The 24,951-nt window shown below is 35.3% G+C and overlaps 1 protein-coding gene across 2 annotated transcripts in view; it reads left to right on the top strand.

The window, feature by feature from the left end:
- The window catches only part of CWC22 (CWC22 spliceosome associated protein homolog), a 63,606-nt gene that overhangs the window by 11,369 nt on the left and 27,286 nt on the right, over window positions 1-24,951 (top strand). Inside the window, exons 2-8 of one of the 2 annotated variants that reach the window (XM_067741338.1) lie at window positions 9,346-9,485; window positions 14,343-14,410; window positions 15,756-15,866; window positions 18,451-18,690; window positions 22,656-22,784; window positions 24,328-24,496; window positions 24,881-24,934. In XM_067741338.1, the coding sequence (XP_067597439.1) occupies window positions 9,459-9,485; window positions 14,343-14,410; window positions 15,756-15,866; window positions 18,451-18,690; window positions 22,656-22,784; window positions 24,328-24,496; window positions 24,881-24,934 (798 nt within the window). In that variant the 5' untranslated portion in view covers window positions 9,346-9,458. Of the gene's footprint in view, window positions 1-9,343; window positions 9,486-14,342; window positions 14,411-15,755; window positions 15,867-18,450; window positions 18,691-22,655; window positions 22,785-24,327; window positions 24,497-24,880; window positions 24,935-24,951 lie in introns of those variants that run through there. The other variant, XM_067741340.1, reaches the window with a different exon arrangement.

A 24,951-nucleotide genomic window follows, 5' to 3' on the forward strand; every position in this document is an offset into this window, starting at 1 on the left:
GTAGGTCTTCCTTACTGCGCGCAGGCTTTCTCTAGTTGTGGCGAGTGGGGGCTACTCTTTGTTGTGGTACATGGGCTTCTCATTGCAGTGGCTTCTCTTGTTGTGGGACACGGGCTCTAGGTGCACAGGCTTCAGTAGTTGTGGCTCACGGGCTCTAGAACGCAGGCTCAGTAGTTGTGGCACGCGGGCTTAGTTGCTACGAGGCATTTGGGATCTTCCTGGACCAGGGCTCAAACCCGTGTCCCCTGCACTGGCAGCAGATTCTTAACCACTGCACCACCAGGGAAGTCCTTCTTTGACTTCTTTTAACAATTTTAGGACAGTATGCTTTCACAAGTTCCTCCAACATAGGTTGAGGACACCTAAGGGACAATGATAGATGTGTTATACTGAAATGATTGAGAAAGCATTGCATTTCAGCCATTACTTGAATATTTTCTCATTTTCTGAATATTTGAGATAACTGTGGAATTTATAATTTCAGAGTTTCCAGTTAGCAGTCTAAAGCATTTCTTACAAATCTTATTGAATATTTTGCTCTCTGATGCTTGCTGAAGCTACATCTTATTATAAAATATCCTTCTTGCTCAGGAGAGCAGGTGTGGTTTTGCTGAGTTGCTTACTTGTGACAAGGAGAGAGAAATTTAATAATTCATCATAAAATCCACACAGTGATGCTAAGAAGAGCAGTGAGAGCTATAAATTCTAGATAAATTGCTCTCATTGCAGGAATTTCCAATTAGTCTAAGTATCAAGCATGCACATGTTGAACTCTCATTATTTCCCTACAGGCATATTCTATATAAATGTGGATGATGATAGTACTTCATGCATTTTTTGTTAGAACTGGGTAGCAGTCTGCAGTATTGTCAATTTCACACTTACCTTTTGGGAGGTAGAAATGTAACAGGTTGTACTTGATTGCCAGAAAAATGTTTGATGATGATGGTTAAACGGAAGAAAGGTGAAAGATGACACTGATCAGAAAAGTCATTAAATTTAAATGGATGAGATAATTTGAAATAAAAGGCATTAAAAATTGCCCTGTGTCTGTGTGTAGGTAGGTTGAGAAGAGAAACCAGGTTTAAGACCCAAGAGGGATAGTCAAGGAAAATACTAGGTCTTGCACAATAGAGTCAAGTGATTTATTTTTTCATATTGTACCTACCTGGTCACAGTGAATTCTAGGTATGCAAATTAAACAAGGGAATCCTTAAAATTATTCATGTTTAAAAAGAAGTAGTGCCTCATTATATTAACATCAAAACCTTTACTATCTGGAACTTTAGAAGAATGGATCAGTTTAGAAAAGAAAAATTTTCTGGATAATAGAGATCATATCTGTTTACATTTTATAATTTACCAATTTGGCATCAATTTATTAATGTTGGCATTTTCATTGGGATGCAATATCAGATGGTTTTAGCATCAGATAAACTTTTTTGAATTTTAATGCTGTTTACTAGCTGTGATTTACTGTACACATTGCTTCAACTCTGTACCTCAATTCTCTCACTGAAAAATAAGACTTAAAAAATCACGAAAGCAGGGTAATCGTGAAGGTTGAATTAAGAATATATAAATGAAGTGCCTGGCATAGTGTCTTTGTGGCTATAATAATGTATTATTATTTGTTATTGTTGTTATTGTTATCTTACTCTAAATTACATGTTTCTGACTTCTAACACGGGAAATGTAATTAGTTCATCTCTGGATATCTCAGAAACATCATTGTAATGTGCTATAGAATCTGTTAGTGTGGATGGCAAATTAGTTTGTTGGGGGCTACTGTATACATTGGCATTTCTTCCATTGGCTGGTTTTGAACGGTGTTGGGCCGCCTGCGTACACCATTGCACTATTTCTATCAGCTTTGGGACACTGATCATCGTATTATTTTAAATATTTATTTATTTATTTATTTGGCTGCACCGGGTCTTAGTTGCAGCACGCGGGATCTTCATTGCGACATGAGAGATCTTTTTTCAATTGCGGCATGCGGGCTCTTAGTTGTGGCATGTGGGATCTAGTTCCCCAACCAGGGATTGAACCCAGGCCCTCTGCATTGGGAACATGGAGTCTTAACCGCTGGACCACCAGGGCAGTCCCATCATCGTATTATTTTAAAATGACTTGTCTCATTGGAGAACTGTAATATAGTTGAGGAAAATGCTATTTTAAAGTTTGTATATTATTGGCACTAAAGCTTAAACTATCTCCTTTATTATCAATTTGGGCACACTATATAGGTAACAGCTGATTTTGAAATGAGTCTTATTTCGGGTACATGCTAAGATAAGTTCTCTTGGGTAGAAAATATGTATCTAAGGATTTAAGTAATTTTGAGAGTCCAGATCCCACCCTTTTCTCATTCTTCTACCCAGAAAACCATGATGTGAATATAAAAATTGTCAGCAAGTTCACAGTCTTAGTGGACTAGAAAGTGTTTTCTTCCATTATTTTGTCTCCCATAAAGAGAAAAGACCTTCAGTCCATCTCCTTTTTTAGAAGAAAGGCTCCATAGAGGAGTTAGTGCTGAATTCAAGTTAGCATGAGTCCTGCTATATAAAGAAATCCCATTTTAGAGTAGGGCAAATTGTTCAACTTCGGATCTAAGCAAGGTCTACATATTACATATGTTAAGTCTGTTAGGCCTCTTTTATTCTTTAACAGCTGTGCCATTCGTTTCTTTTTTTGTCCCCCATGCTATTGAATTGTTGGAGAAAGTGCTTCAGTTGTCTTGTATGTTAAAGCCCATCAATGAAAAATCCCCAGTAACGTACCTAGTAGTCATCAGATGGTCTTGGCAGGAATTTGTAGACTAGAGAAAATTTGTGAACTAAAGAGTTGCTGGAACAGTAAGTGGTCGTATCTTTAGAACGCGCGAGTCCATGTGGACACCATTTTGTGTGGGTTAGATGGGTCTGGACTAACTAGAAATAAGAATTTGACCCTAAATAATCCATGTTGTATATCATGACTTAGATTGGTTTAATTTTTCTCTTTTGCAAATGAGTGGAAATCCATTTTACAAATTGTGGTTTCTGTTGTCAATTGTCAGTTGTCAATTCTTGGCTGTCATCTAGGCAGTTTTTTTGTTTTGTTTTTTTCATTTTATTAATACCCCTTCTGGTTACTCAATCTAAGCTGAAGGATAGACTATTATCTTCTGGAGATGTAATCAATCCCTATCTGCACTGTTACTCAGTGGGTCATGATTGTATATCAAGTTTGTGATGGTAGTAGTATCTCTAGTGCCAGGTTTTTCTTGTTGTTTATGTAAAATGATCATTTGGCATCATAGTAGCTGCAGAGCAGCATTTAAGACTCTGGAGATCACACATTGATGATTGCAACATAGATAAACTCTAAGATGAGCATTATTATATTATCCCTTATTTTCCATAATCTGAATCTGCCATGGAAAATAACCAAACAACTCTTCCCGTTAATTTGGATATGAGGTTTTTTTTTTAACTTTGCCAGTATCTGAAGAATTAATTAGTATCCTATCTGGAGATTGTCAAAAAACAAGGATCTTGGGAGTACCATGACTGAAAGGCCCCAGTGTCTGCTAATCATTTAGAATTGTGTTGTTCAGTATGGTAACCAGTAGCCACATGTGGCTATTCATGTTTAAATATAAACTTAATTAAAATTAAATAAAATTAATTTTCTCAGTCCCACTAGGTACATTTGAAGTGCTCAGTAGCCACACGTGACTATTGTATTGGTATGGTGGCTACTGACAGGGCAGAATATGAACCTTTCCATCAGTGCAGAAAGTTCTGTTATACAGTGCTGATTTAGAAGTGTTAGCCAGCAGAGAGGGAAAAAAATAACCAAGAGGATCAAGGACAAAAATATGCAAAGAAGTGCATGACAGTCACTGCTGTCTAGCATCAGGGGAAGGAAGCCCTTGTTCTGTCTTCAGTGTTTTCTCCTTCAGGATCAGAAAAGTCCTGGAAATCAGTCACAGGTGATGATGGCAGCAGTATCCATCAGCATATTCCCTGAAAAAAGTAAAGAGTACTAGGTAGAGGCTTTTACTTGGATTCTTTTGAGGTTCCTTCTGGACGATTCAATTCCTGAGGCTCATTCATAGAGGAGTGAATGTAAGGAATGAGCAAAAACTATTAATTTATATAACAACATTATTAGAGGAGAGTGGAATCCTTTATTAAGGTATAATACAGTATCATCCTGGGAGTAAGAACAAATTATGGATAGTAAGGACATTGAGAGTTCTCTAGGCTTTTAATTTTTACATAAAGTATGTTCCAGATCTCACCAATTAATAAGCATATTTAAGCCTACAGGCAAAATAAAATTTATAGAATTTATTTCAGTGTATGTATATGAATTTTTAACTTGAGAAGTTCATTGAAACATTTATTGTTATCAGATACATATCTCGTATATATAGGAAGACTGAACTCAATGCAGGTTTTTTTCCTCTTCTTTTCCTCTCTCAATTTTTCATGTTTTGTTTTCATTTTAAGGATAATAAAAGTGTTTTATGAACATATTTAATCATCTGGATGACTGCATTTCAGTGCTTAAATTTGTGTTTGTGATTTGTGATCATGTTATAGTAGATAGTGTTACTTTAATTATCATGGCTGATTTTTTTTTTTTTTTTTTTTTTTTTAGGGCTGCATTAGGTCTTCGTTGCTGCGCGCCGGCTTTCTCTAGTTGTGGCGAAGCTTTCTCTAGTTGTGGCGAGCGGGGGCTACTCTTTGTTGTGGTGCACAGGCTTCTCATTGCAGTGGCTTCTCTTGTTGCGGAGCACAGGCTCTAGGCATGCAGGCTCAGTAGTTGCAGCACGTGGGCTCAGTAGTTGTGGCACACGGGCTTAGTTGCTCTGAGGCATATGGGATCTTCCCAGACCAGGGATCTAACGCATGTCCCCTGCCTTGGCAGGCAGATTCTTAACCACTGCGCCACCAGGGAAGTCCCATGACTGATACCTTAAGCTCCAGAAAACCTGCGCTGTGGTCGTCAGTGCATTATGAGTGAGAATTTTCTCCCTATAAATTGTGCCCAGAATTTCTCAGATTTAAAAAGCACTGATACTGATTTTTTTTTTACATGCATGTATGTGCTTCTTACCAGTGAGTTAAGGATTAATATTTGGAATTTATGTTTCCCTTTCCAAATGATTTATGACTAAGTTCTTCATTATAAAGTAGGTAAGCTGTGGAGTCTCTGTATTTTACCTTAAGTGGCTCATGGTTTAAGACAAATTGAGAACCAGTTTCTCATCCAGAATTGGAAAGCTGAGCAGTCTTGAGGAAGAGTTGAATGTTGGAATTACCTTGGGGATGCTTTCATAAAACCAGCGTACCTAGGTATTCCCCCCACCCCCACATACGTATCTTCTGCTATGGTAAGTCAGGTGGGCCCCAGTAGATGTACACGTAATTTTCTGATCATGCAAGTTTTCTTACTTCAAATTATTTTTAACATAGTGACTTAGGGATCTGGTTTTACAATATTAAGTAATGATCTGAAACTGGTGTGTGTGAAAAAAGCCCAACCAGCCACTTTGCTTTATTAGTAGCTTAGTGCTTTGCTTATCATTATAGATTTACTTTTTATAAGCAGAACATAAGCTCCATGTGGGCAGGGGATTTTGTTATGGTTGTTCATTGCTGTCTACCCAGTTCCTAGAAAAATGCCTGACAAAATAATACAAGTGTAATAAATATTCGTTGTTGTTGAGCAAGTATATGTATAAATAATACTAGGTGATAAGGATATGCTAGACTATAACAATTGTGCTAGTAGAAGTAAAAAACAAAAATACCATTGCCTTTGAGCAAAAGTTAGTTGAGTAAAATTTTGAGTTTTATAGCTCTATACATTTATAGCCGTAAAAACAGGATCTTTGAAAAGAATCATGTGATTTGTGTATGGCACATACACATTGTGTAAGTCATCTTGAGGCAACTGGGACATAAAATCCATCCAAGACAAGGTGCCTTCAGGGTTGTATCACCTGAGGTGAGGGAGGAGTAGCTTCTGTTTTTTAATTAAAAATGTTTGTGCATTAATATTTGATATAATTAATAGAGTTAGATTTAGGTTTGCCATCTTATTTTATTTCATTTTGTGCCCTTTGTTTTTTGTTCTTCTGTTCCTTCTCTCCTGCCTTTATAAGTTAAATATTTTTTTAATTCCATTTTAATTTGTCTGTAGAGTTTTTAGCTATATTTATTTATGTTATTTTTTTGGTCATTGCTCTAGAGAACACACTATATAGCCTTAACTTTTCACAGGCCTCTTAGAGTTCATATTGTTCTGCTTCAGAAAAAAATGCAGAAACCTTGCCTCATGTAGGTCCATTTTAGTCCGTATATATCCCATCTGTATACACTATGCCCTCTCAAGACATTGTAGTTTTTGCTTTAAAACAAACCTGTGTATTTTAGATAAAGGAAAAAGTTGTCATTTATATTTCTCGAGAAAGTTACCATTTCCAGTGTTATTCATTCCTTTTTGAAAATCCAGACTTCCATCTCCTATCATTTCCAATAAGCCTGAGGAGCTTCCTTTAGCATTTCTTATAGTGCAGGTCTGCTGGTGATACATTCTCTTGGTTTCTCTTCGTTGTTTTTGTTTGCTTTGTTCAATCGGTAAATGTTTTTATTTCATCTTCATTCTTAAGATTATTTTTGCTGGAATTCTAGGTTAATTCAGTTTCTTACTCTTTCAGCACTTTAAAAATTATTCTGCTGTCTTCTGTCTTCTTATTAGTTCCTGATAAGAAGTCATCAGTAATTTGAATTATTTCCTTTTACATAATGTGTTTTTTTCCTCTTGCTGCTTTCAGGATTTTCTCTTTATCTTTGATTTTCAGCAACATTGTTTCACACATATATCAAACAGGCCAAAAATAAATAAATAACAACTTCATAGATGGGGAAAAAAGGAAAAAAAAGAAACCTTTTATCTTTGGCCTTTTTAACCGTCTCATACAAACCAACTTCTTACAGTACAGCTAAGTACATACACAAAAAGATTACTGGAATGCTCGGAATAAGATTTTTTGTTGTGGTGGTTTTTGTTTTTTTTACAAGGTTTTTTTTCTCCTTTGAGATTATAATGAACATGATCACACCACAAGTAAAGTAAGAAGTAGGACAGAGAAGGCTCTGAAGGCTGGTTTGGTCATCTGAGATCATTAAAAATGGCTGACCCCCTAACAATATGTACAAAAATATAAAATGTAAATAAAAAATACAAATTTTCCTTTTTAAGTACTTTAAGAAAAAAGTCAGGGCCTTGGAAGTTTTGGTTCTTTTTTCTCCCCTGTTGCAAATTTGCATTGTGGTTAACTACTGACTACTATATATGACTATGTGTATAAGTGTGGTTTTCTTTATGTGTATCCTGCCGGGGATTCTCCAAGCTTTGTGAATCTGTAAATTTGTGCCTTTCAGCAAATTTGGAGAAATTTTGGCTGTAATTTCCTGAAATATTTTTTCTATCCCATTCTTTCTCTCTTTCCTTCTTGGACTTTAATTACACATGCACTAGGCCTTTTGATAATTGTCCCACATGTCCCTGATACTGTTCATTAAATTTCTTTGTTCTTTAGATTGGATAATTTCTAATGATCTTACATCAAGCTTACTGGCTTTCCTTTGTCTCCATTTTGAATTTTTTGCTTCATATATTTTTTAGTTCTAGGATTTCAGTTTGGTTCATTTTTTGTTTTGGGTTTTTGGGTTTTTTTTTTTCTTCCTGAAATTTTCTATATTTTTATTCCTTGCAAGCATGTTTTCCTTTGCACTTTTGAGTATGCTTTAAAAACCTCGTATACTAGTTTCAGCATTTGGGTTGGTGTCTCAGTGTTGGTTTCCTTTGATTGTCTTTTTTCTTAAGATTGGGCCACAGTTTTCTGATAAGTTGAGTTATTTTTTAATTGTATCCTGGACATTTTACTATTATGTTAAGGCTTTCGATTCTGGTGCATTCCTCTGAGGAATAGTGACCCTTCAGGCAATTAATTTGATTAGGCTTAAATTGCAAATTCTGTCTCTTACACAGTTGTTCACATCTCAGTTCAGTCCTGTGATCCTGAGTAGGACACTATTTAGTACATGTATTGGTTCAGCGGTGGTCAGAGATTTGGGAGAGTATATCTAGCCTGTGGGGCTTCCTTTCTTTGGCTCTCTCCACTTTGGGAGCCGCTGAGCAATGATGTGCTTTAGATTGCAGTTATATTTTATAGATTGACAAATTAATCTGGTGTATATTATTTTTACTAACCTAGATAGCATGCTAACCATTGTAATGGAAATTTTTCTTGACTTAGTGATTTGTGTACATCCCCATCTGCATTAAATGATAGCAACTCTGTATCACTTTATAGTATCTAGATTATTTGTGTTTGTGGTCCAGTGAAAAGAATACTTAATTGGGTGTCCTTAAGCTAGGTTTCTAGTCCACCACTAGCTTGTTTTATAGCTTAGGACATTATTATAGCTTAGGACATTGAAATGATTTATCTGACCGTCAGTGTTCTTATCCTTAAAAAGAAGGAATTGGACCAGATAATCTGTAACATCCTTTCTCACATTCAAATTAGAAATTTTCTTAATTGTATTCGGTTATTTTGGTACTGAGCACAGTTTTTTCTCTATATTCTCTACTTCTTTTAATTTTTAAATTTTTTTATGTTTCATTTTACTTTTCTGATTTAGTTACCTTATACCATAGCATAAACTATAAACTATTTAGATATGCAATTCCAGTAAAATACTTGAATGGCAGTTGTGTGCGAACATAACTATCAGTTCAGCATTTTTCAGAATTACTAAATTTTACTTAATAGATGGCTACTGAAAGACATTTTATTTAGCATCTAACATTGATGACTAGGTTTACTGTGACCAAATATTAGTTCTCATATGTGCACGTATCTGAGGCCCTGTGCCTTTAATAGATCATTATTAAGACTTGATTATTCTGGTTTAGCACCTTATATTTCCATGTGGTGTATATTTCTGAATGATCATTACTACAAGAACACTGGCTATTTCATTCTTAGTTTAAATCGAAACATTGGATGTTTTGTATTAGAATACTTTACGGTGTTTAATAAGCCTTTGTTATTATTGCTCTTTTGTTCTGAGTCTTTTCTACTAATACATGTTTTTTATACATTGTTATATGGAACTATTTAAAGAGTTTTTGAACTTACATTTAATTATTGATTATATCTTTGCCTATTAAGAAAAATAAGGTAGTCAAATGTCCATTGTGTGGAAATAATATGTTGTTATTTTACACACATTTTATAAGTGTTAACAAAGGTTTCTTTGGCATATTTTATAGGTGTCATTTGCAGACAGTAAAACTAAACTGTCAAGGAATTCATACCGTTCGGTACTTGTTATTTGGACCAGCTTAAGGAGTCTTTGACATATCAGATCAACTGGCAACAGAAAATGAAAAGTAGCGTGGCACAAATAAAGGTTAGTGTTTGAAACTTATAATAAAGAACATAAACTTGTAGTCAATTATCTACCCTTAAACCAAAATGCATTTATATAATTAGGGCATTAGAACCAGACAGTAGAATTGCATCATACGCACATTTAACTTAACACAATTTCAAATGTAGATACTTGGCCAGATGTGCAGGTGGGCAGTTGAGAGAACATACGGGGTGTGTGTGTGTGTTAATCAAGAAAGTGCATGTGAGTGAACACATGCAAAAGAAAAATAAACAGCGAGAGATTCCACCATTCTTCTCAAAGGCTCAGATCCTCTCTTGATATTCTGAGACCTCATCTCTAAGGTTCAGGAGGCTTTAGCTGAGGATCCCTTATTTTTCTATTGAGCCTTCCTGTAGCTTCCTTTGCCAGCTGGAAGCAAGCTCCCTAACTCTTCCAGCCCCTCCTCCCTCTGGCTCTTGAAGACTTGTTCCCTGAGCCTAATGGATGCTCAGAGCCGCTGAACATAGGCTGTCTGCTCCACTCACCTGCATGAGCATGAAATGGAGGATGAGTATCTTCTTCCTTAGTTGGTCACAGTTCCTACATGTCTGTCTACAAGTGAACCTCTTGTTGCATATTGCATATGCATAAATGAGCTCCTTATTCTGTGTTGTACTTTAGACATTATACATTCATTTATTCAGCAGATATTCACTGAATTCTTACTATGTCCCAGTACTTTGGGTAAAATGGTGAACAAAACAAGAATCCTTGGTCTTGCGGAGTTTGCATTCTAGTGGGGGAGAAAGAAAAATCATAAACTTAATACGTAAGTGAATTATATAGTATATTAGGGTGTTAAATGCTAGACTTGCGCTATGGAGAAAAGAAGTAGGGTAAGGTTGATGAGTAGCATTGGAATGATGTAATTTTTCATAGGGAGGGCCCAGTGAAAATGGGCCTTTTTGAGCACACACTTGAAGGAGATGAGGGAGTGAGCCACATAGATGTCTGGGAGAAGAGTGTGCCAAGCAGAGGGAACAACAGAGGCAAAGGTGAAGAGTCTAGTGTGGCTGGAGCAGGTTCTGAGAAAAGTAGAATAGTAGAGGAGGTCAGAGCAGTCACAGGAACCAGTAACTCCATCTGCTTCAGAACTTTTCCTCTGCCTGTGAGCGGACTTGGCAGGAGAGCAAGCCACTCTACTTCCTTTTCTTTTCAGCTGCACAGATCTGCTAGCCAATCTGTGTAGTCCACAGATCTGTTGATACAAGCAGGCACATCACTTCCTGGGTCTTGGAGTCAGTAAAGGGAAAGGTGGATTTTTATTTGATTGTAAAGACCGGCACTTGTCCCTTGCCCTCCTCCACCACCTCTGCACCCCTAAACCTACTTTAAAGAGTGTGAGTAGATGGGAGCTCCTTAACAGCAGGCACCAGGTACCAGGCCTGGGATGTGGTAAATGCTTAATAAACTGAATTGATATGCTTACAGGCCAAGGCAGACTCTGTTGCCATCTCTTTGAACTTCTTTTGAGTGTGAGAAGACACTATCCAGCCTCCCTCCTAGGTAGACATGCAGGCTGTGCTTGCATCACTCCTTTGGCAGGGGGTTCACTGTCCCTGAAGCTGGCCCCATCTGTCAGTAGATACTTTCATATAGTGTTCTGAAATTTGCCTCTTTGGGACTTGTACTGATTGGTCCAATGACAGTTAATTAAACAATTAATTGTGGGCCGAGTAGGTGGCAGACTCTGTGTTAGGAGCTGGGGACATAAGGAGAAAGGAGACCTTGTGGGGAACTGGCTCTTGACTGAGCCGTGTTAGGTAAGAGCACAGAGATTTAGACTCTGTACCATTTACACAAAAGGAGAAGTGTTTGGTCTTTCTCAGAATTCTTGTCCTGCTTCTCTTAGACTGTGCTTCTCCACGTTTCCCTCTTGTGGTCCTCTGGGGCATTCCCCCAGCTTAGGAAGGGATGTCCTCAATCAGCAAGCCCTTCACACTTAGTGGCTCAGCCCTCCAGCCAGTTCTCAGTTTAGTTTGTCTCCTTCTCTCCATCTTGTTGGCTATAAGCAGGTCCACTAGCTGGTTTGGGCCCAATCTTACCTCAGGTGAAGCTCAGATCCTCTCTTGATATTCTGAGACCTCATCTCTAAGGTTCAGGAGGCTTTAGCTGAGGATCCCTTATTTTTCTATTGAGCCTTCCCGTAGCTTCCTTTGCCAGCTGGAAGCAAGCTCCCTAACTCTTCCAGCCCCTCCTCCCTCTGGCTCTTGAAGACTTGTTCCCTGAGCCTAATGGATGCTCAGAGCCTCTGAACACAGGCTGTCTGCTCCACTCACCTCCCCATATTGCTCTCTACATCGTCAGAGACTACAGGCGACTGCACTGTGTACCATATTTGCTTCGCTGAATGAACAATTTAGAGAATTTTTAAAGGTAATTTAAACAATATGTTACTTTCAACTACTGCTCTTAGAATCTAAACTCTATGATAAGGGAAATAGGGAAATTAGGTTATTATTATTTGGATCACACTTCGAAATTGTTTTGCACTTAGTAAAACCTACCGAAGCCCAGTTCAGGTTCCCCTTTACTCACTGTCACCCTCAGTACTCTGTACCACAGTGCTTATTCCTACTCAAGATCTCCTGTTAGCACTGGCTAGTGTGCCAGTCATTTGTTAACTTGATCATATTTACAAAATCCTGATTCACGATCTCGGTATTTTTGGTTTCTCCCTCTTACCCACAACAGATATTGTGTAGACGTGTTAAAAATCATTAGCACAGAATTGAGGCCTGCTCCCTAATGTAGTCAAAATAATTGTCATACCTTGTAAAAGAAGAAGTAGACAGTGCAACTTTATTGTTCTTTCTCTCCCCTCCCTTCCCTCCTTCCCCTTCTCCCCCTTCTCTGTCTCTCTCATATATACTCTGATGTGTTTAATTGTAGAAATCTTTATAACCATCTCTCTCCCATAAGATCTCAAGTTCCTTGAAGGTTTTTCCTATCTTTTGTATCCCCCAGAGTGTCTAGACAGGAAGGGCTGTGTCTTATAATAAATAAGTAAATATAGTGTTTAGCGTTACCATGAATTGAATGAATCTTGTGCTCTATATTTGGTTTAGAATCTAGATGTCAAGTGGTATGAAAACCTATATCATATATATTGAACAGTTCTATTTAATTTAATGTTGCCCAGTGAAATAATTTTTAAAAGTTATACACATTGGAAACAGGATTTTAAGATGTTTGCATTCAGTGTGAAATACAGCCAGACTGGCTTCTTTAAATTATAAATTTGATCACATGTTTATTCACCAACATGCATTAGTCTAATTAGTGTATGCTATTCAAAAAATTCAATACTTAAGAAGATTGTATTGGCAATTTACTTGTGATAATGTTATACTCACACTGCTGGTAATTAGATAGTCATAACATAAGAGGAAGTTGGAGCTTGTTTACGTTTCTTTGCAGTATAATTTTCAATTTTTAAATGTATTTTTTGCCATTAAGTAAGTATGTGGAACAAGTTAGTCATTATTTGAATTATTTTTTCTTAGATTTCAAGAGAAAGATACTTTGAAAACATACTGTTTTTCCTTTCTTACAGTTCAGTTAATTAAAATTACTTTAATTCTTAAAAATAAGCTTGTCAATATGAATGTTTTTATACCAGTGGTTTAAAAAATTTACCTATTTATAGAGATAAATATTTTGGCTTCTTAACTATATTTGGACTTTTAAATTAGGATATGTTCTTAAACTGGATGGTTCATATCTCTGTCTCAGTGTGACATATCTTCAATCTCATGTTACATTGAAGTTACTTATTTGTATGTCTGTTATTTTTCAAAGGATTTGGCTTAGGAGCTATATTTTACAAGTCATATTTTTTAAATCCTTACAGCCTACCATATTACCATACATGCCATATCAGACACTCAAATATTGTTTGCTGAAAACAAAAATGAATTTTCATAAATACATTGGAGTCAGTTTCTTCTAGCTATTTATTTTATCCAGAGTTAGTAACCTGGACTAATGTTGTGGTTTCTGTAAGCTAATGGAGATAAGAAAGTAAGTTCAGTGTTATAAAAGACTTGGGCATAACTACAGAAGTGAGCTCTTGCTAGAAAATCTCTGGCCCTTGGTCATGTTTTTCACCAAAGGAAAGCTTTGGTCTTGGTTTTCACCAGGAAAGGCCTTTATAAAAATGATGTTCTAGGGGCTTCCCTGGTGGCACAGTGGTTAAGAATCCACCTGCCAATGCAGGGGACACGGGTTCAAGCCCTGGTCCGCAAAGATCCCACATGCCATGGAGCAACTAAGCCCGTGTGCCACAACTACTGAGCCTGCATTCTAGAGCCTGTGAGCCACAGCTACTGAAGCCCGCGCACCTAGAGCCTGTGCTCCGCAACAAGAGAAGCCACCACAGTGAGAAGCCTGCGCACCGCAACAGAGTAGCCCCCTCTCGCCGCAACTAGAGAAAAGCCCCATGCATAGCAACGCAGACCCAAGGCAGCCAAAAATAAATAAAATAAATTAATAAAAAAAAATTATGTTCTGTAAATTTATATATTATTACATAGGAATAAAATATTAACTAAGTGGCATCAAAAATTAGAGAATTTTCTTCTACCTTGAGTTTTTTTGTTAAAAACAGTATTTGATCTATAGTGAAAACCACAAACATTTACCTTGGATGACCTGAAAATTTTGTTTTATCTTCTATACTATTTAGGTAATACAAATTATTCTTATGGTTAAAAAAATATTTTGAAATAATTTTTTAAAGCACTTCCAACTTTCCAAGATACATTTGTCATTGTCTATATGTTTTTTAACAATTTTTAAATGCCCCCTTCCCCTCTTTTGTTCCTTTGAAAGCATTCTTCTAGTCATGACAGAAGGGAAAACTATAATTCATATCAGAGGACCTCCTCTCCAGAAGACAGGTAAACAGTTTTATGTGTTCCAAATACCACTTAAATTTTTTATAATGAGTTTAAGAAATTATCTAGCTCTTAGATTTATAATTTTAGGGTAAGCAACTTCTTTTTGATGGTTTTACAGGCAATATTATTGAGTGAGCTTGAGAACAGATCATCCTTGAATGGCTGTTCTAGGAATTTCTAGTAAATAATTCTAGATTTTATGAAATTTTTTAGGTGACAGGGAATAATTTTAATATCTCAGATACTAAATAGAATGAAAGTTTATAAAATGGAAAGGTGAGTTGAAATCACATTATTTTGAAGTGCTTTTACTGTTAATACTATCCTTTATATTTACATAGCTCTTTATATAAGTTTTCAAAATGTTTTTATATATATCTTACCATAATTATGTTAAGATCAAAGATCCAGAAATATTACCATTAATGTTCATCATGCATTCATAGTAGGACTTTAGTTATTTCACTTAGTAAGCTATAACCATTAAAAATAACTTGTGAAAGGAAAAGCATCCTCTAACCTTTGTTTCATTTGTCTAATTTCTTATTGCCTATGTACTTTGTTCATATTCCACTCTGCTGTCTCTAAAAACCTTTGCTTTATGGGCATCACGTTAATCACTGTGGTATGCATCTACGATCACCTCCTCCCTATATATATATATTTTTAAATCTCTCTACAGACATACACACATGTACATGTGTGTGTATAAACTAATTGTAGATATGTATATAAAACATGGATTATGTTACTGTGTCTATTTATCGTGTGTGTATGTATTTAACTTCTCTTAAGGTTCTCTGATTTTATTACTTCTAAGATTCAAATAGCAGATTTATACTGTCTATCCCTGTTTGCTAATAATTTCAATCCATTCTCACAGATATCTAATAATATAATTTCAAGAATAGCAGCTGATAAAAATAGTGTTTTGGAGTAGAGTTAAACTGGTCTTTATGGAGGCCAACCAATGACACTAATGTCATTTGTTCAGTACTTTGGTAAAATGAGCCGACTCAGCAAAAGGAATCATTTGGAGGATAGCCTTTTTCATGTTAAACTATATATGATATGCAGATATATATCTTTTACTAAGGACAGTACGAATCAGGGTGTCAAGTTTGGTTAAGTGAATTCCAGGAGTTGTTTTGTTGCACACCAGCTGAAAGCTTTTATAATCATGACTAAATGAATAGGTGTCATCAAAATAAGCTGTTTGTTAAAATCCATTGATAAGACTTTGTTCAGTCATAGAGTTATGTTGCCATTACCAATATATGACTTTCCTAAGTATAACATCATTATTTTCAACTTAAAACTTTGGTTTTCTTCTTTTATGTGTTAGATACACGGAACAAGAAAGATCCCCTCGGGATAGAGATTACTTTGATTACAGCAGGTCAGACTACGAGCATTCAAGAAGAGGACGTTCTTATGATGATAGCATGGAGTCACGGTTAGTATTGGATATTTTAACTATAGAAACATATATTTGTTTAAATTTTCTTTATGCTTAATAATAATCGTGGCTAGTATTAAATGGATGTTTTTAGGAGCTAAGCTTTCTAACAAGGACTTAATGTGAATTAACTCCTAATTGCAGTAAATATATGTCTCTTATAGATGAAGAAAATGAGACTTAGAGAAGTTAAGTCATTTGTTTGTGTTTTAGAAGGGTATCAGTGGCAAGTCCTGGTCTGTCTGACTAGAGCCCAAGCTTTTATTCATTATACTGTACTACATGAGGAATTGGCTTATGTGAGTTTTTGAGATTGTTTACTGAATGAAAGCCATTTATATTATATGACATAGAGTGATCTTAATTTACTTTCCTACATAATGGCAGAGGGACATTGAGAATGAAGTTACCAGTCTGCAGTTTTTATCTAAGTGTAAATTATTCTTACTTGAGTCTTGAAGAACTTGATTTCCCACCTTATTAGTCATCCAGTTTCAAAAACTTGCCTACCATGTTTTATTGTTCACCTAGTTCTATATCCTTTTTGATGTCTCTCTCACATTATCCACTCCATGACTACTGAGACTATAACCCACTAGAATTTTGATCAAATTTCTCCACAGTTTGGAGTAGAGAAATAATATCTCCAGTATGGACATATTAAACACGTTATTTGATATCTGCAGGCAAAATTTCCTTCTCACTACTTACTTTCTAATATGTAACCAATCCTTAAATGTCAGATTAACCTCAAAAGCCAGGTTCTTCTGCTGTTACCCTAATGACACCTTAATAAGAGCAGCTACTACCACCATAATTGGTGAGCTAGGCATTCCTATACCTTCTCAAATACTGTCAAAACTCTTACACACTAGGTACTGTATCTCACAATTTAACATGTAAGGGTTTGGGGTCTGAACTGATTAACTAACCTGAGGTTGCCATTAGCCATCTAGTAGATGATGAAACTGAGATTTGAGCTCAATTCTGGCTCCAAAACCCATGTTTATTTCCATATGCCCTAACTGTATTACTTCACTCTAACTCTGTGTTTGGTCCACTGTATGTATATAAAGTCTCACTTGTTCCACACAGTCACACTGTGAAGAAAGCAGGTTGTGTATTATGCAGAATATAAAGGCTGTAGTACAAAAACACTTGAAGAGAAATACTTCTGTTTAGACTCAGAAGAATATTACTTCTGCACTCTAAAGGAACAAACACTATAATCATGTAAGGACATGATTTTACCAGCCAGTGAGAGTCTTACCTGGCGTTTCTCAGAAGAATCATAACCAGTGTCAGTAAATCCCTTCTGTTGCTATTCTCTTGGAACATTTTACATCTACAGTAAGAAGCAACTCAATTACAAATCTCTGGCTAGATTTCAGAGGACCTGCCTTTGACTAATTGGGATTTCTGTTTGGAACCACTTTTTTCCCCCACTGTTCATGTTGTCTTAGTAGGTACAGACTCTGTCTTCATGGGGCAGTCACTCAGGTCTCTTTATACTTCGGTTTTAAAGAGTTCCTCCACAGCTGCCTGGGTAGGTGACTGCTTCTGTCTCTCCATTTATTAAGACATATTATCTCAAATATACCCTCTAGATTTAGCTAAAATCTATTGAGTGGTTTCCTGGTAATGCAGTGATAATATGAAACTTGTTTTTATTTATTGTATTCATATAACTCATGGTTGCACAAAGCATGAGCAGAATAATCTGACTTTCCAGGCAGTATAAGTAAAAAACAGCCAAGTGGACAAACTCTTCTCTGGGGAAAGATAGCAAAAAGCAAGGCAAAGCATTATTTCTTTCTCATTCTTGATAGTTTGGGAACATTAAATACCCTAATCATTTTAAAAGTGCTAACTTAAAAAGGGATAGTCACCTGCATTAATAGGGAAAAGTTATTGTGCTAGAAAATGGTTTATTTTTTCACATTGTCTCAACCAGAAGCTTCTGATGTTTTGAGATTTATAATAAATTACGAGTTCTATCAAGAAACAATTTCAAATGTTACAGTTTATTATAACATTCTTACTCCTAAATTGCCATTATTGGAGATAAACGCTGGTTTCTCCTTTATACAACTTATCATGTACATCACAGGCCAATTTGTCATCTTAAAATACTACTTTCACATCACTCTTCCACTCAGAAACTAATATTAAAGATTCCTCATCAGTTCCAGGATAAACAACCTAAAGTCTTTGCTTGTCTTTTAAGATTTCATAGTCTGACTTGAACTTATCTTTCCAACTACTGTTATATATGATTTGTTATTGTTTCTACTTATTCTGGCCCAAATACCCTTGCTCAGCTTTTCAGTAGTTATTCTGTCTTCTACTAGTTGCAGAATGCCATCCTCCATTCCCCCTCCCACCTTCCTACCTTGCCCCCAATGTAAATCCTGTTAAGCCTTGATGACCTAGTTTGTTACATTTTCTCTGTGAGGCACTTCCTTAACCACTTTTCCTTGTCTGAATTTGTGGCCCCCAAATAGTCTCACTCATTTGGTATGCAGTTCATTTAAGAATGTAATTTGTATTGTCTTTTCTCCATTAAAAAAATATATTACAGAAGTAGAGACCGAGAAAAACGCAGAGAAAGAGATGTGGATCGGAAAAGGTCCCGGAAATCTCCATCTCCTGGGAGAAGAAGCCCAGAACCATTGGTAACCCAGAGTTCCTCTGCTCAGGATGAACCTACTGCAAAGAAGAAGAAAGAGGAGGTGGATCCTCTTCTTACTCGCACTGGTGGAGCATATATTCCTCCTGCAAAGCTCAGGATGATGCAAGAACAGATTACAGATAAAAACAGGCATGTCAATATCACTAAGTATACAAGGAAGTGATACCCTCATTTTAAAAAATCATCTGTGCTCTAATTAACCTTGGCTGCTGAGAATTTGCATGAGTCCACAATGATAGAGACTTCAAATTAAGACTTCTTTCCTTCCTACCTTCAGAAGCTCCACTGGAGCTCTGCTTACTATTTTCCCTGACATTAGCTCATAAGCTCTTTACTTTTTGCATGAATGAATGGAAAAGTTTGAGGAAAGATTGCTTATCTTTTTTTTCTTTCCTGGTTTCAAGCTATTCCTTTTGTAGTTGCATGCATGCCTATTAGTAATGTCCATTCTTCGTCGATAATCAAGAGTAATATTGATATTTCAGAGCTAAAATGGATCTTTCCAGTTGTACCAAACCAGGAGTTGGCAGAGTTTTCCATAAAAGGCCAGATAATATCAATAAGTATTTTAGGCTTTGTGTATAAGGCCAGATAGTAAATATTTTAGGCTTTGTGCATTATTCTGTCTGTTATAGCTACTCCCCTTCACCATTGTAGTGAATACAGTCATAGATAAAATATGTAAACAATTGGGAATGGTTTTGTTCCAATAAAGCTTTATTTGCAAAAAACAGGCTGTAGGCTAAATTTGGCTCATGGGTGTAGTTTGCCAACCCCTGTACTAAACTCTGAAACAGTTGACAGTTTTCTCTTTTCCCTCCTTTTCTTAGACCATAACATCTTAGACTATAGTTTTTTGCTACACTAAGGCAAACAATCAAAATTCATATATGACTATTCACCCTTTAAGTACCTTTTCTTCCCTTTGCAAAATAATTGGGATGAAGAGGAACTATGTAGGAAAGTGCAGCTGAGTTTTTCAAGGTCTTTTTCTCTAGTGGAATGAGATAACCAGGAAAACTGTGGTCCAAGATTGAAGTGATCACTCAATTGCCAGGTAGTCAGGAAAAAGATTGGGATAGAAGATAGCTATGCTTTAAGAAAAACAGATTCCAGGTGAGTCAAGAAAATCTTCCCACATCTTTCTTGGGTATTTTCTTGGCAACTTGAAAGTACTTGAGAACCTTATATAAATGAAATCTAAATTTGTTGCAAGAATTAGCTTGAAGTAGAAATGTCATTTATATAAAGTATAAATATTTGAAATAAAGTTTAAAAAATTTATGAGCTAGAAGGGAGACATTTAAATGACATTAAATTTAAAACTAATAAGTAAGTTTTTCTCTATGCGTCATATTCTGGCACTTGGTAGTGACGCCTGGAGTGGTATGTTGAGAAGGGATTGGGAAATGCTTTCTGTGGTTTGTGGGAGCTTCATGATCATGTCAGAATTCTGCTCTTACTGGAGGCAGTAGTGACAGCATTAGTGAGAAGTGCAAATCCAGTCCAAATCCAGTCCAAAGCAATCCTAATTGTAAAAGACAGGGTACATTGTTGTTAATCCCCAAGTCTGGCTTCCTTATAAAGGGGGCAGAGAAGAGTCCACAGTATATGCAATTTTAAACAGATTCTTGGAAGATAATTTTATATACAGTTGAACTCTGCTTATAGGCTATAAAAGGGACAGAAGTAGAAGTGTAGTCTTTGCTTTCAGTAGATACTAAATCAGGTTAAGTGTAGGTTTCCTAATTGAGAAATACAAGTGTACTTGATTATCATCTGTTGACCAAAGTTTAATAGGAGAGTTTGTGATTATGTATCAGCAATATCTTATTGATCAGGCTAATTGTTAAGCCATAGATCTTATTACTCTAGACAGCAGCATACTAAACGGTTGGGGTTAGGAGGCCAGAGGAGTCTTCCACCTTGGATGCAGGCAGTAAAAGAGTCTAATCTATAGAGAATTCAGCAACAGTAATGAAATTAACTGCAAGTCAGTCTGCTTTTGATCTTCAGTGTCTGCTGAGGACAATGTCAGTGATAAAATACTCTTCCTCACCACCTCTCCTTGGTATACCTGGTATACCACTCCAGAACAGGGATTCTTTCTTTTTTCTCTTTTCTTTTCTTTTTTTCCATTGAAGTATGGTTGATTAAATATAAATTGTGTTAGTTTCAGGTATACAGCAAAGTGATTCAGTTATATATTCTTTTTCAGATTCTTCTCCATTATATATTACAAATTAGTGAATATAGTTCCCTGTTCTATACAGTAAATCCTTGTTATCTATTTAATATACAGTAGTATGTATCTGTTAATCCCATAATCCTAATTTATCTGTTTCCCGCCTTCCCCTTGGTAAACATAAGTGTGTTTTCTATGTCTGTGAATCTGTTTCTGTTTTGTAGATACGTTTATTTGCATTATTTTTTAGATTCCACATATAAGTGATATCATAATATTATGATACTATGATAATAATATCTTATTTGTCCTTCTCAGTCTGACTTACTTCACTTAGTATAATAATCTCTAGGTCCATCCATGTTGCTGCAAATGGCAATGTTTCATTCTTTTTTATGGCTGAGTAATATTCCATGGTATAGATATACTACATCTTTTTTATACATTCATCTGTGGATGGACACTTAGGTTGCTTCCATGTCTTGACTATTGTAAATAGTGCTGCTATGAACATTGGGGTGCATGTATCTTTTCAAATTAGAGTTTTCATCTTTTCTGTATATATGTCCAGGAGTGGGATTGCTGGATCATGTGGTAACTCCGTTTTTAGTTTTTTAAGGAACTTCCATACTGTTCTCCATAGTGGCTGTACCAGTTTACATTCCCATCAGCATGTAGGAGGGTTCAGAACAGGGATTCTTAACCTACAAACTTTCAAGAGGTCCATGGATAGAAGTCAGACAGTCCATGAATGTGAATGGGAAGAAAATTGCATCTTTTAAAATTGATCTAATTTAGCATTTCTTTCTATCAGGAATGTAGGCAACAGACCATGATATTAATAGACTATTTGTTGCAAATACCTCAAAATACTGTTTATGCTACTTGCAAATTAAAGAAGTTATCATGCCTACCACCACTTCTTGTTATTAATGTGTTAAGAAGCACATGGAATACTATATCAAACTTCTGTTCTTTTCATGCTTTGAAAACTCTTTCAATATGATTGGTATCCTTTGTAATCCTATGTATTTATATATATTATTCTAAGAAGTTCATTCCCTTCACCAGACTGCCAGAGAAGTATAAGGAAAAAGAAAAGTTAAGACTTTCTTCAGTTGAAATCATATTCCACAGAGAAATAATTATAAAAACCGTAGAATTTTAGAGCTTTGAAAGACCTTAGATATTACCAAGTTCATTGTAAAGAAACTCAGTTAGACTAAATAATTTACCTAAGCTCTAAGTTAAAAAACAGTGTAGCCATCTAAGATTCAGCTGATAAACCTGTGGGTACTGCCTAAATATAGAGATGTTCTTTAAGATACTTTGAACAGTCTTGCAGCCCCATGATTTTGTATGACTCTCCCTTTTTCTGTAATTAATACTGTTTCTTTATGGTTTACAACACTTAATTTTGTTTTCTTGTCATGCTTTTGAGAAGGGACATAATAATAATTTCTTTTTCATGGCTTATATTTAGGTATTTCATATTGTAATTTAAAATAAGAAATAGTTGCTTTTATTTTAAAACATTTCCTTTGAAGACAAGTTTAAGTAAATTGTTATAATGTAAAATAAGCATGTACTGAATCTAACTAATAAATATTATAAACTACAGTATTCATGGACATAAGAACAAAATGTTATCCTTACATATCCTTGTATTACTTTATTATGTTATTAAAAGGAATTAGTCTGTACCTGAGTATCACATGTACAGAGAGTAAAATATTGTTTAGGATATAATCTGTGTATCTACATGGTCATATATTTTACTGCACTTCGGGGTCACTTTGTGAAAATGTTGAAAGTAAAGGAACACTAAGTATTTTTTATGTTATTATAATCTCTTGGTATTGTAATTGTTGAGTAAGTTTTCCTCTTTATTAAAATCAATTCTTTTTAGCTTAGCATACCAGAGGATGAGCTGGGAAGCCCTAAAGAAGTCCATCAATGGTCTGATCAACAAAGTCAACATTTCCAATATTGGTATTATTATTCAAGAACTTCTTCAAGAAAATATAGTTAGAGGAAGGTAAGCATCAGCTATTTTATTTGTAGTATTTCATAGCACTTTTTCAAAGGAACATAATATCTACATGAATAATAATCATTGATTTATTATGCTACTTCATTTCAAAGGAAGTTTCAAGGAATATTTAAAATGCAGTTCCTGTAAAAATGTAAGCTACTAACAGATAACATACTCCACTGTTAGAGATTATGTGGAATTTTTACTTTTTAAGAAGCTTTGATGTCACATAATGATTTTTACACATATATTTGTTTACTGAATACTTCCAATAATTTTAAACTCATGAGTAATAATAAACATTTAATTTTTTTATATATACGTAAAGTGCTACCTCAGACCAGTTTAATTTCTGATGAAAGCAAAGTGGGAATGTGAACGAAATGAGAAAGATTAGTAATAAATTTTAGAAAAGCAGAAGGGAATAACAACCATTTTCTGTGTGGTTTTTAAGTAGTTGTGATATTTTAAAGGGTCAGGAAATAGACATATTCTGTATTCTATTTATTATTTTAAAATCTGAGGGCTGTTTTCCCATGTCATTTCATAGGACCTTGATTCATCATCTCAAAACATTGGGGATATAAAGTAAGGTGTAGCAGGTTGTGGGAGTTAGTAAGGTGACCAGGAGGCAGCCACTGTCCTCCGAGGTAGGGAAGAGCTCTCACATTTTACTCAGAAAGAACAGACTCAGAGAAGGGTAGATTAAGATCTTACAGTTTATAAGCTGAATTCTCTTTTCTCATTTTCTATTGTAGTGATTCAGATGTCATACCTAAACCTGATAATTATAAAGACATTGTTTTTGTGCCTTTTGACAATCCAATAATTATTTGTCATTACATTTCTAAAAATAACTCTTCATTTAGCCCACTTTGTATCTCTCCTCTTATCAAATATATGTAGAAACATGCCCATTTCAAAATGAGTTAGAAGGTAGAAGCTTTTATTTTCCTGTCCTTGATTTAGCGTTATTTTTGCAGTGCTTTGATTATGTCTTTATCTCTCTTAGGAGAATTCCATATTTCCACTTTTATTTTCAAGAACAATAGACGTACACCTGTCTTTAAAGATGGAAACCGCCCAGATTTGTCTTTAATCCCAGAATTAACTTATACGAATGATGGGCCCATAGTGGAAATTTTACTTTAAGTTCAGTACTTTTGAAGCAGGTTTTTCTCCCTTTATTTTTTTGATAAAGTTAAGCAAATTAATACAAGAAGTTAAAAACTCAAATTCATGATTAGGTGTAATGAACAGGAGCTGGAAAAGAGAAATTATACTTAGAAAAATTTTTGAAAACAATATTGTATTAAATCTGTCTATTTTATACATATACAAATTGAAAATTGTTTCCTCAAAACCAGTTTTTATTTATTAGTAAGATAAACTCTTCCCCTAGATAAGAGCGGTGAAAATTTAGTCCTGATTTAGCTTTTATGATGATTTACAGAGGAGTGGTATAGCTGGATTTTAACTGAGTTTTTTTTCCTTCTAATTAAACTGGTGATTATTATTGACTCCCTTTCTTTTCTCTTTTAATCAGAGGCCTGCTATCCAGATCTGTTTTGCAAGCACAGAGTGCTTCTCCAATCTTCACCCATGTTTATGCAGCATTAGTGGCAATTATCAACTCAAAATTTCCACAAATTGGAGAATTAATCCTCAAAAGGTTAATTCTTAATTTTCGAAAAGGCTATCGGAGAAATGATAAGGTATGTATAATGGACTTGTAAGTAGACTGCTACACATGGGAGACTAATAAACCAGTATCAACTGTAGTGAGCAATGTTGATTTCTATGTAGAAATTCTTTTTAAAATTGCCTGTTTCGTGAGAACTTTTTTCTAGTAAATATTCCTGGCCTCTGATAATGAGCAGCAAAAATGATGGCTGTTAACTGTTGAATTATAACTGTTGATCCAGAAATGGCACCTTTTCATATGTATTAGTTTTTATTTTATAACTTTCTTACAAGTTAAAATTACCTTGCGTGTTACATATTTTAAGGAGAGTATGTAAGTGAACTGTAGACTCTGTAGATAAATGAAAATTGGTTTTAGTTTATAGATTAACTTTGTCCCTACTTTCTCTTTTCAGCCACTTTGTCTGACAGCTTCAAAATTTGTGGCACATCTTATTAACCAAAATGTGGTAAGTAATTAATTTCA

This window comes from Pseudorca crassidens, chromosome 6 (genome assembly GCF_039906515.1).
Source record: "Pseudorca crassidens isolate mPseCra1 chromosome 6, mPseCra1.hap1, whole genome shotgun sequence".
In the NCBI taxonomy this organism is placed as follows: Eukaryota; Metazoa; Chordata; class Mammalia; order Artiodactyla; family Delphinidae; genus Pseudorca; species Pseudorca crassidens.